This window comes from Nelumbo nucifera, chromosome 5 (assembly GCF_055504915.1).
Source record: "Nelumbo nucifera cultivar China Antique chromosome 5, China Antique-T2T, whole genome shotgun sequence".
NCBI classification, from domain to species: Eukaryota; Viridiplantae; Streptophyta; class Magnoliopsida; order Proteales; family Nelumbonaceae; genus Nelumbo; species Nelumbo nucifera.
Genome location: NC_142653.1, coordinates 4396225 through 4408652, shown reverse-complemented (window position 1 = coordinate 4408652; position 12428 = coordinate 4396225). Strand labels below are relative to the sequence as shown.

Here is a 12428-nt window from a genome sequence, read left to right as displayed (position 1 = left end):
GAAACACATGTAAATCGTAAAGCCACCGATACAGAGCATATCGTATTGGAATTTTGAACCTTGGTATACTTTGAATTCAATGTACAAAATTAACACGAATTTGCTTGAAAAATTACTCAGGCTTTAGTTTTGAAGGAAGCATGTGCAAAAACAATTTTAAAATATAAAATCAAGACTTTACACTGTACATATTTATATTTGCACTCCTTCCAAAATGAGCCTTAACGAAACAAAAGAGTGTGGGCTGTGCCTAAGACGGCCCAAAACCCCCAGCCCGGTAACGGCCCGCGGGTCCACTTTACAGCTCTAAAAATGGATACCCTTCCGTCCGGCATTACGTATAAGCCAAGGGCATTTGCATAAATGTCAATAAAAATACAAACCCCAAAACATAGTGCATTTGGAGTGCCTTGTTGCCCAAGAGAAGAGACTGCGAGCTCTTTCCAAAAATTTCTTCCTCCTTAAAGATTAAGCTTTTCCCCTCTCTCAGAGAGTGAGCCTATCAGTCTCGCTGCAACACATTGCATATTTTTCAAAGAAAAGAAGCCAAGCCCAGTAACCAAGACCAGCCAGTGCAGAAAGGTAACCAGGAGCATTCCGAAATCAAAGAAGAAAGATGGCTCGATACGATCGTGCGATCACGGTGTTCTCTCCCGATGGTCATCTCTTTCAAGTCGAATACGCGCTCGAGGCCGTACGGAAGGGTAACGCTGCCGTCGGTGTTCGTGGCACGGATACCATCGTCCTCGGCGTCGAAAAGAAATCCACAGCTAAGCTTCAAGATTCGAGGTATCTTCTCTCTCTCTCTCTCTCCCTTCATTCTTTCTCATGAATTTGACATTTTCTAGATCTCGACTGGAAATTGTGGAACCGCATTGATTATGCTGCTAGGGTTGGTGTTTCAAATACTGTTAATTGTGCCTCCAATACCGCAATTGAAAACCTAAATAATAGGTGGAACACACATTTTCTTTCATGTCTGGTTTGACGAGTTAGGAATCCATGATGGTTTTTTCAGAATACGATCAACTTGTCTTGACCCAACTAGTATATATGTAATTACATGATAATCTCTTTGAATTTTAATCGGGTCAAGACAAGTATATATGTAATTACAACCAAAGGAATGACAAAGTAGTTCCATCTGATTGGTACAAAAGAGCGATGTTGGACCAGTTGATTGGTATTCTAACTTGTATCATATCAAAGGATGCACACATGATGGGAGAAACAGCGAATTTTTTATTTATTTTTAATTTAGATTAGGTTATGCATTTTCACCAGTATTGAAAATCTCAAGATCCGCCTCCTAGGAAAAAGGCTTTAGTTTTTGGTGGGTAGGACAGTAGGACCGCCTGAGCAAGCTTTAACCGGAAACTAAGGTGGAGAATAGACATTTGTATCCATCAATTGAGAAAAGAAAAGAGGAACAGGAGAGCAAACATAGAATATCAGCAGATCAAATTCGACCATCACTTACATTTGGTTGTAAGCTTGTAATAAGAGCTAATCAAGACAATTAACGGGAGAGAGAACTTCATCATCCTGGAAAACCATGAAATCTCCTTCTGAAAGTGAAACCTGAAGGTTTATACTTCCAGAGTACATCTGCATTATAGTGGTTGCAGACTTGCAGTTCTTCTCCTTCTTCTCCTTCCTGTTTCTTGAAGTGAAGTTTTTTTTTTGGTTAGTATCAAAGTAGTTGCTTGCTTGCAGTTCCATGCTTCTTTATCAGTGGTCCCAGCCTTGGTGTGTCCTTTTAATTGGTTGGGTGTTCAAGACCAATGATGAATCTAGGATGTGCTCATAGTTGTCAAAGTGATACCTAGGCAATAAGGCACTCATGGAGGGTTGCCTCACTTAATTGCCAAGATATTTATATGGTGCTATTCAATACTTTTACATTCTTAACTTTTCGAGATTATAATAATAAAATAGACATTATTAAGCTAAATTATTCAGTTTAAGTTAGAATACTAATTGTTTTTTATTATTTTTCTCATTTGTTAGGGTTCAACAACATGTATACTGCCTTGAACCCTCAAAGACTTCAAAACTTGAACTGAAAGCATGGAAGAACTCAAAAAATTGTCCAATCAACACATGATGATGATATCTTCTTCTGTCACCATTCTTTTCTTTTCTTCTTTTTCCTATGACAAAAATAGAGGCTCAATCCCACTATTTTTTGAAATTTCCATTCTTTCTTCCATTTTTAGCTTAATATGCGGAGCAATGAGTTCACATGGTCATAACACTTTCTTTTGACCTCTCCAATAAAACACATCATACTATAAACCAAATGAAATGCCAAATCACCCAGTGAGTGCTTGCTTGAGTGATTTGGTTTCGTCATTTCAATGCATTGACATGGTCACAACACTTACTTGCAACCCTTTAATAAAACACGGACATGCTATTAATTAAACCAAAAACTGAATTATCTGGTGAGTGCATCTTGTTGTTGCTACCCAAAAATGACACACTAAAAGCCCTAACATGTGAAAAAATAGAGATTGCTTCTAGGGTCTAGTATCTTACTATGATAATTTAGAAACACCAGGGTAGCCTAACATGTTGAACATGAGTTTACATGGCCACAACACTTTCAAGAGACCCTCCAATGAATCACAAGCATGTTATCAATCAAATGAAAAACCAAATCATTGAATGAGTGCATGCCTGGGTGATTTGGTTTCAATGAGTTCACATTGGTCACACCCCTTTCTTGCAACCCTACAATACAAGACATACATGCTAACAAAGTGACAATCAAACATGCTAACAAAGTGACAATCAAATGAAAAATCAAATATTCCAATGAGTGCTTCCCTTTTTCCCACCCCAATTATACAAACATAACTCGCTAACATACGAAAAAATAGAGAAGACCTCTAAAGGCTACTACCTTACTATGACAATCAAAAAAACACTGACATGCTATCAAACGTATGTTGTGATGTGTTTACATGGTAATCTTGTGACCTTCCAATAAAACACTGACATGCTATCAAACAAAAGAAAAACCAAATCACCCGGTGAGTGAATGCTTGGGTGATTTGATTTTAATGTACTCATGTGGTTGGCTGGTTGCAACATTTTCTTGTGACCCTGCAATAAGTCACACACATGATAATGATCAACTTTAAATTCAAATCACCTTGTGATAGGTGATTTGGTTTTGATTAGTCCACATGCTCACAACACTTTTTTGCAACCTTCCAATAAGACATAGACATTCTATCAATAATCAATCAAATGAAAGACAAAATTACCTATAGTGAGTGTGTGCTTGTTGTTGCTAACCCAAGTGATATATGAATTACCTGCTATCATATGATAAAATGGAGACTACCTCTAGGAACTACCTTATTAAGAATATCAAGAAATATGAAGGTAGCCTAGCATGTGGGGCGATGAGTTCACATAATTATAACACTTTCTCGTGGCCTCTAAAAAACCCAAACATGCTATAAGTCAAAGGATTTAAATCACCCGGTGTGTGCATGCCTAGATGATCTAGTTTTCATGATTTCACCATAGTTTTCAAGGCGCCAAGGCGAGGCTGGGTGTTAGGGGGGCACCTTGTCGCCTAGTCGCCTAGGCGATGGATTTTTTTTATATAGAAAACATAGATCCTAGGGTAGTTTCCTAGGTACCCATAGCCATGTTTCCTTAATAATTATTCATAATTCTCATAAGAAAAGTATAGAGTTCATGCTAAAGTATAGAAAATGTGTTGATTAGACAAAATTTTAAGTTCTTCCTTACTTATTGGTTCAGGTTTTAAAGTCTTTGAGGGTTCAATACAGCATTTAGCAATGTTTGTATTGATTAAATCCTAACAAATAAGAAAATAATAAAAACAAAATAGTATATAAACACACAAAATGAATATTTTAGTTTAATAGTGCCTATTTTATAATTATAATGTCAAAAAATAAAGAATAAAAAAGTATATAAACACACAAAAAGTACATAGTACAAAACTGCTTGGCAATTAGGCGAGGCGAGTTCAAAGGGCGCCTTGTCGCCTAGGCGTTGCCTTGACAAGTATGGATTTCACATAGTCACAACAATTTCTTACGACTATCCAATGAAACACAAACATGCTACTATCAATCAAATGAAAATGCAAGTAACCTAATGAAGGCATGCCTACTATTGCCACAGAAAATGATACAAGAACAACCCATTAGCATATAAAATAGAGATTACCTCTAGGATATACTATCACAATCAAATAATACCAAGGTAGCTTAACATGTAGAGTGACACCTAGGCGATAAGGTGCTCATGGAGGGTTGCCTCACTAAACCAACATGATATTTTTTACACGGTGCTGTTGGATACTTTTATATTCTTAACTTCCTGAGATTATAGTAATAAAACAAACATTATTAAACTAGATTATTCAGTTTGAGTTAAAATACCCATTCCTTTTTATTATTTTTCTTATTTGTTAGGGTTCAATCAAGGTGTATACTGTCTTGAACCCTTGAAGGCTTCAAAACCTGAAGTAGCATGGAGGAACAAAAAATTTTGTCCAATCAACACATATTGATTTTTCCTTTCTTTTCCTAGGACAAAAATAGAGGCTCAGCCCCTCTATTTGCTGAAATTTCTTTTTTCTTTCCATTTTTTTATGAATATGTTGATTTTCTATGTTTTAAATGAAGTTTATACCTTCCTTTTATGAAGATTATAACAATTAATAGTTAAAGATAGTTGCTTCTTGCTATGGAACCTAAGGAATTACCCTAGGATTCATGGTTTTCATTCAAAAGAATACCATTGCCTGGGTGACATGTGCCTGCCTAGGCGACTAGGCGCCCCTTATCACCTAGCTTTGCCTTGGCTCTTTGAAAACTATGAATGTGCCGTGACCTGGTTATTAACCCTCAAGTTGTTTTACGCAGATCTAACCTCAGCCAAAACCTGTCTTTGTGGTTATAGCCTTTCTCCTAGTTATTAACCTTCAGGTTATTTCGGGCAGTTTTGGCGTCAGCCACTTATTTGCTTCTTTGCTATTTTCCAGAACAGTTAGGAAGATTGTAAACCTGGATGATCACATTGCATTAGCCTGTGCCGGGCTAAAAGCAGATGCAAGGGTCCTCATCAACAGGGCACGGATTGAGTGCCAGAGCCACAGGCTTACAGTTGAGGATCCCGTTACGGTTGAATATATTACACGTTACATTGCTGGTCTTCAACAAAAGTATACACAAAGTGGTGGAGTGAGACCATTTGGTCTTTCAACGCTGATTGTGGGCTTTGATCCATACACTGGTGTTCCATCACTTTATCAGACTGATCCATCAGGTACATTTTCAGCTTGGAAAGCTAATGCAACTGGGAGAAATTCAAATTCTATGAGAGAATTTTTGGAGAAAAACTACAAAGAAACTTCAGGACAAGAGACAGTCAAGCTGGCAATTCGTGCATTACTTGAAGTAAGCTGGTTATTGGCATATTTCTGTATCTGCTATTTTAGAACTCTTTTACCCTATGCTATTTTCTCTTGTTGTTGATGTCTTATGATTCCAGAATAGAATCTTGATGGTCTAGCATTCTGAACTAATATTGGGTCATTTGTGACTTAAATGGGTTGCTCACTGTTTCAAGTTTTTTTTTTTTCGATAACAAAGAAAATTTTCATTAAAATCCAAGATCAGGTAATAAGCAACATCCACTGATAAAAAAAAGCAACATCACCATGGAAAAGAGAGAAAATGATAAAAAAGTAACACCATCCACTGCCAAACATAAAAATGTAGTTAGCTATGAGATCCAGACCCACAGGGAAGAGGTTCAGACAACTCTTGGCCTTGAACCCTACTAGCCCTGATATCTGGAACATCAATTTCTTTGGAAACTCTAGATGCTTCCACAAAATTAAAACCATTCAAAATCTCGGAATCATTCAATTTAGCTGAGGAAAAACCTTCTTCATATTATTGGTTAATAAGCTCCTCCCTACCCTCAGACTCATCACTCATCTCTCTATTCTCTATTACTTCAAATCTAATTTCATGGCATCCTTCAATCCAAGTTAGTAAACATCGGCTGGATTATCACTGGGATGTACCTTCTCTGTGCTCTTTACCAGAAATGGGGAACTAACTTTCAAATTTAAGTGCCTCTGCACTCAATTCCAATAACTGGCTTTGAAACAGAGTCACCTGTGAGCAAGGAATATAAAATTCCCCGGCCTTCTTATCAATATGTTGATTGATTGGTTTGTCCCCTCCCTTTCTGTTATGATCCATTTGCTCCACATTGGTAGTATGGGATGCTAATGTGAGGTATCCCACATCGGTAGTATGGAATGCTGTTGTGGGGTGAATATGTGCTTGGGTTCCCTCCCTCTAACAACTAGCTTTTAGGGGCGAGTTCTCCCAAGGCACATAACAAATGGTATCTAAGCCTACACTATGCCTCCCAGTTGCAATCATGCGACACAGGTGGTACTGGTGACATCGGTATTGCAGTGTTCGGCCAGGACTAGGTGGACTAGTGCAAAGCCAGCCTGCATGGGCGCCAGGACTGCAGAGCGTGGTGGAATATTACGATCCATTTGTTCCACATTGGTAGTATGGGATGCTAATGTGAGATATCCCACATCGGTAGTATGGGATGCTGTTCTGGGGTATATATGTACTTGGGTTCCCTCCCTCTAACAGCTAGTTTTTAGGGGTGAGTTCTCCTAAGGCACATAACACTTCCTTTTTCCACAGGTGGGGATTTTATACCACACCCATTCATCCTTATCCAAAGTTCAAAACAATCATGTGACTCCTAATTTCTAACCATTTGACTAAGATTCTTTGTGCTGTCATTTGCCTCATAAATAATCCCACTTTTTTTTTCCCTTTTCGGACCTTTTCCCCTAAATAATCCCAGTATCATTTCTAACTCCCACTGGTCTGGACAAGTATCATTCTCTTACTAACCCAACTGAGATCTGAATCTCAGCCTGTTGAAACTTGATAGAAGTTTGCAAGACAAACATGTCATCCTTTTACTCTCCCACCTAAATTGCCACATATAAGATTTCTCTGTCATTCAGGGGTCACATTTAAGGCTGAAAGATCTTGCCACGTGTTCAATAAAGCTCTTCTTTTTTTTTTTGTGGCCGAGTTTTATAATAAGCAGTCAAACTTTGAAATTGTTTTGTGGAAAGCATATGTCAGGTTGCTAGGGAAGGACTCAATTTTGCACCTTGCTTCTTGTGCTACATTAGAGATTTTTTGTTCCTGTGACATCCTTGGTGGTTTTGTTGCTTAAGCTGTTAATTTAGAAACAAAGTTCTGTGTTGGAGTAGGACCTTCACTATCCACTAATCTTGGGCATTATTCAGCCTAGTAAATTGATCAAATTATTTAATTAATAAACTATACATGCTTTGATTAATTGAGGTTATTAACCCCATAAATGCTAAACAAAGAAATTTGATAATTCTTTTCTGTCTTAATGTCTCCAATATACTTGTCAAAAGAAATTGTATCCAGTATGAGACTGTTACCCCAGAATCTAAGGCCCTGTTTGGCATTGTTCCTACCTATTTCTATTCCTAAGGAAATCTTGTTTTGGAACAGGAATTCTGTTTTTGGTTCCTAGGGAATAACTGAGGTATTTGGCAATTTTTTCTTCAGGAACAGATTTCTATTCTACAAAATAGAAATAATATTTGGATAACACTTTTGATCCTTAAGATTAGTTTTCATATCCATACACACAAGGTATTGTTACAAGTCGTCAATTCAAAACTATCTTTCAAAATCCCCTCATTACTCGTAAACTTTCCAACTAATTATGAGCTTAAGTAAAACAATAATTTGTTATATACTGAAACAAGCAGCATGAAAACAAACACCAGAAACTAAACTCTTTTATAGTTACTTTCAAACCCTTTTTTTTCCAACTCTGTAACCAGTGTTGCAAGGACTCGGTAAAGGGTAAAAATGGCATTCAACATGTAAATGAGATAATAACCAGTGTCAATTGTCAAATATGCAAGCAAATAAAAGGAAAAAAACTTAAATAAGAGCAACTTGTCAATATAAATTGTCTCCTCTGTTTTTGTTTGTTTAAAGGGTGAAGTAAAATAATACCTAAAGCAACTAAGACAAAATAGAAGGCGATGCAAAATGTAAAAATCACTCTACTGATAAAAAAACGTAAGAATCACTCTGTTTTTGTTTATATGACAATTAAATGGAGTGAGGGTGATTCAGGATGATCCCTGTTAAAATGAAATAAAACATAAAAAAAGAAGGGTAGAAAAGGAAGAAGAAGAACAGTGTTACTAGGTTTGCCGTCGCTGGAGAAGGAGAACGGCGAAGGGAGTGACAATGGGTGTACTTGATGAAGACAAAGTCAAATTGATTGATAAGGCTGCCACAATAACCTTCCTATAACAAAAGGGTTCCGCTGCAATGCCCCCCAACTCCTATCTCACCTTCTTCTCCCACCCTCCCTAGAACAGTGTCATCAGCATCGGCTACAGTTAGGCTTAGATCCTTTAGATATCACCAAACTCAACAACATCTCCGACTACAATACCGTGCCCACCGACATCGATACTAGAGGAAGAAGACGTTGTGACTGTTTTGCCTCAACCTCTCTTTTTCTTCTGCTGTATTGTATTTTTGAAATGAAATTACCTTTTCACCCCCACTCTCACGTGTTTGTATGCCAAATGTGTTTGCAAATTAAAATGGACATTGCAGTCCAATTGGTTTGGCTGATTCTACAAAGGCTGAAGTGATGGCTGCTCTCACAGGAATCAGGATAATAAAAAATTTGGGAATCCAGAACTTAATCATTGCAGGTGATTCAGCAAATACTATAAAATGGTTAAGAGGCAAAGAGGGGGGTCCTTGGAGATTGAATCACTATCTGACAGAGGCTAGAGATTCTTTGGACTGCTTAAATGTTAATTTAGTTTGGATTCCTAGGGAACACAATCATACTGCGGATGGCTTAGCCAAATGTGGTGTGTGTATTTGGAGCATTTGTATAGCGACAAGCTTCCTCCTTTGTAATTTGTAGGGGTTTTTTCCCTGCTTTGTACATCTTCTCATGTGCCTCCTCTTTATTTAATGAATTCTGGTTAAATTTTCTCAAAAAAATAAATAAATAAATAAAATGGACATTGCAGAAAAGCTTGTTCTGCAGGAATCATTCTTTAGAAATGACGATTTCTTCATTTCTGAGGAGCGGGGTTTTGGAGGCCTGTTCTTGCTCTGGAACAGGTTGTTTCACACGTAAAAAATATCCCAAACATGTTCCAATTCTACGGGAACATGCAGAACACGAAAAACATTCCTGTGGAACGATGCCAAATGGGATCTAAGATTGCACGGTTCAGACAATCCTTTCCCTCTCTGATCTAAACCAGAATAGATATATTAGTGTATAGGCAGGACAAGGATGCACCGGAAGAGGATAATTGTCACAATGAAGCTCTTCACAACATGCTATTCGCCTAACCCAAAAGAAAATACTAATTAAATATGGACTCTCAGTTTTTTTAATATCAAATTGTTTCTTGGTTCTTTTATCTTTAAGCTAAAATCCATCTTTTGCAAGAGGTTTTAAAAATAATAGGGCTAAAACAGAATATATGCAATGTAAATTTAATAATAATAGGTGCGCAAACCAGGATATTCTTAGGATTAGAGACCAAGAGATAACTCAATACGACCTCTTTTGTTACCTTGGTTCAATAATTCTTAACAAAATGGAGATTTAGGAGGATGTTGCTCATAGAATTGGAACAGGATGGACAAAAATGGAGGGGTGTATATGGAGTCTTATGTGATAGGTAAATACCACTTCAGCTAAAAGGAAAACTCTATAAAACAGTTTAAGGCCAGTTCTGTTGTATGGAGTAGGGCATTGAGCAATTAAGAAACAGCATGTCCAAAAAAATGAGTTTGGCAGAGATGCATATGCTTAGATGGATGTGGTAAAATTGGGGACAGATAGATTCAGAGGGTGTAGTCATACGAAAGAGAAACTAGGAGTAGCTCCACCAGGTAGTAAAATGAGAGAAAGTAGACTGAGGTAGTTTGGTCATGCGCTAGGGGCTGGATTGAAAAGGACTTGGGTGGAATTAGTAAGTAATGATTTAAGTGGCCACAATTTGATGATGGATATGGCACTGAATGAAATGGAATAGCAAAACAGGATTCATGTAGTTGACCCCATATGGTTGGGACAATGCTTAGATGATGATTATGATGAGGATGGTGATGACATGCAGATTAATTTTTTGGTGATTCCAACCCCAAATCTGGTGTTGGACCTACATGCACCATTAACTTGTTTTACTGTGTACAGTGATTTAAACTGCACACCTAGGCGCTCAGGCAAGGCTTCCTATGGTTTTGTGATTTGAGATGCTGATTATTGTTGTTGAGGAGCTGGTTGGGGTCAGACTTCTGTGGACTCCCCCCTCTTGGCTGAAGCTAAATCTCTCTGGAAGCAGTGTTTTTTGCGGTTAAAAATGATCTATGGGATTTTTGAATAGGACTGCTCTATCCTAGTTGATAGTATTTTGGGTCCTTCAAGCCCTATACATGCTGAGCTGTTGTTTTTTTGTGAAGATATTAAAGCTTTATCAGCTGGAAAGTCTTTCAGATTTAGTAAATGTTGCAGGGAAGCAAATGGTGCAGCCCATGCTGCGGCAAAATTTGGTCTTACAAAAACTTTCAGCTCTCTGCAAGCTGTTCCTCTGGTTTTGTCCTCTGTCATAGTGGCTGACAAGCTGGCTTAGTTTGTTTTTTTTTTTCTGTTTTTTTTCCTGTTCCTTTTCCTTTTTTTGGTTTTTTTTTGTGTGTTTTTCTCTTGTTTCTGCTCCCTTGTGAGTTTGTCTGTTTCCTAGCTTTTTTTTTGGCTTTTTTTAATGAAATCTGTTGTTGACAAAAAAAAGGCACTCAGGCAAGGTGTATTTTAAGGTATGCACCTCACCTAGGCCCTAGGTGCAAACTTTCAAAAGGCGTAATGTTCCAAGAACCCCCTATTTGCTAAAGTTTGTTATTCATTCATCCTAATAAAGTATCTTCATAAAAGGCAATTAAAATTACAGATTTATTGTTTTTGTGTAAGCATTAAGAATTTAAGACCCTAACTTGGATTGTTTAGGCTTGCCTCAAGGGGCTTGGTACAAAGGCGGCTTGTAGAATCAAGAATGCAAGATGTTTTACATCACATTAGCTATTTGAAGTAATGCAATCGAGGGAAAAAGACATTATGGGTTTTACATGCTTGAAAATGTTATATATGTTTAATTTTATTTTTAAAATTTCATTTGAATATGCTTTACATGTTATGTTGTTTTTATTAATATTATGTTTAACATTTTTATTTTTTATTACTTTTTTAATTTTTGAATTTTTTTTGAAAAATTTTGGTATTTTTTTGCACCTTGGTTCGAAAAGATACGCGCCTCACCTTTCGCCTCTGGTGCAAATTGCTCCTTGCACTTTTAAAACAGACTGTATATTGGAGGATTCCCAAGAACTGACCGTCTGAAATCTAAGTATTTACCATGTGATGCAGTTAACTGCATGATTGTGGCCTCTTGGCTGACGTGTTATCCACAAGTCACTACTAGTTGTCAAGCAGCATACCACTAGTTATCTATTTGATTATGCATGTTTTGTATGTCTGTTTTTCTAATATGTTTTCCATGTCTGTTTATTAATTCCTTGCATATCATATTTTAAGTTTGGACAATTGATGAGCTTTCATTATTGTTTTAGGTTGTTGAAAGTGGGGGGAAGAACATTGAAATTGCTGTAATGACGAGAGAGCATGGGCTTCGACAGTTGGATGAAGCTGAAATTGATGCCATTGTTGCTGAGATAGAAGCAGAGAAAGCAGCAGCAGAGGCTGCAAAGAAGGTCCCTCCAAAAGAAACCTAATTCTTGCCCACTTTGTGTTCCACCTTGCAATTCTGTGATGAATTCTGGTTAAGATTAGGTGTCATTTTCTTATTTAGATTATTGAACTCCCTTTGAACTTTAGGACTTTGATTACATCCTCAGGCAGGACTTGTATGATTTGAGTTATCTTTTTCTGTATTTACATGTGAGCTGCTAACATACTTTGCAAGGGAAAGGGCTCTTGTCTTGTTTGATTGTTGGCTCCTTTCTGGAAGACTGAAACCACAGGCAATAACTATCACCTAACAGGTTGATAAATCCAGAAACCACCTGAAAGAGAAGCCGAGAAAATAAAGAAAACTAGTTATCAGTTCTTGTAGGATTGGACACCGCGCTATAGTTTAAAAAGATAATATTTTGTTTAGGCTCTTGTTTGTTTGCAATGCAAATCCAAACCAGATACTAGTTTTGCACCTAGTTCAGTTTTGCATTCATTTGTTTGTAATCATGATTTACATTCTTACTTGATGCAAA

General features: G+C 37.3%; 1 protein-coding gene across 1 annotated transcript; it reads left to right on the top strand.

Moving 5' to 3' along the window:
• Positions 1–375: 375 nt before the first annotated feature.
• PAD2 (proteasome alpha subunit D2) lies at positions 376–12148 on the top strand. Its single transcript, XM_010267674.3, has 3 exons — positions 376–789; positions 5039–5453; positions 11772–12148. Exons 1-3 carry the CDS (start codon positions 617–619, stop codon positions 11931–11933), a joined length of 750 nt encoding a protein of 249 aa, XP_010265976.1. The 5' UTR covers positions 376–616; the 3' UTR covers positions 11934–12148.
• Positions 12149–12428: the final 280 nt, after the last annotated feature.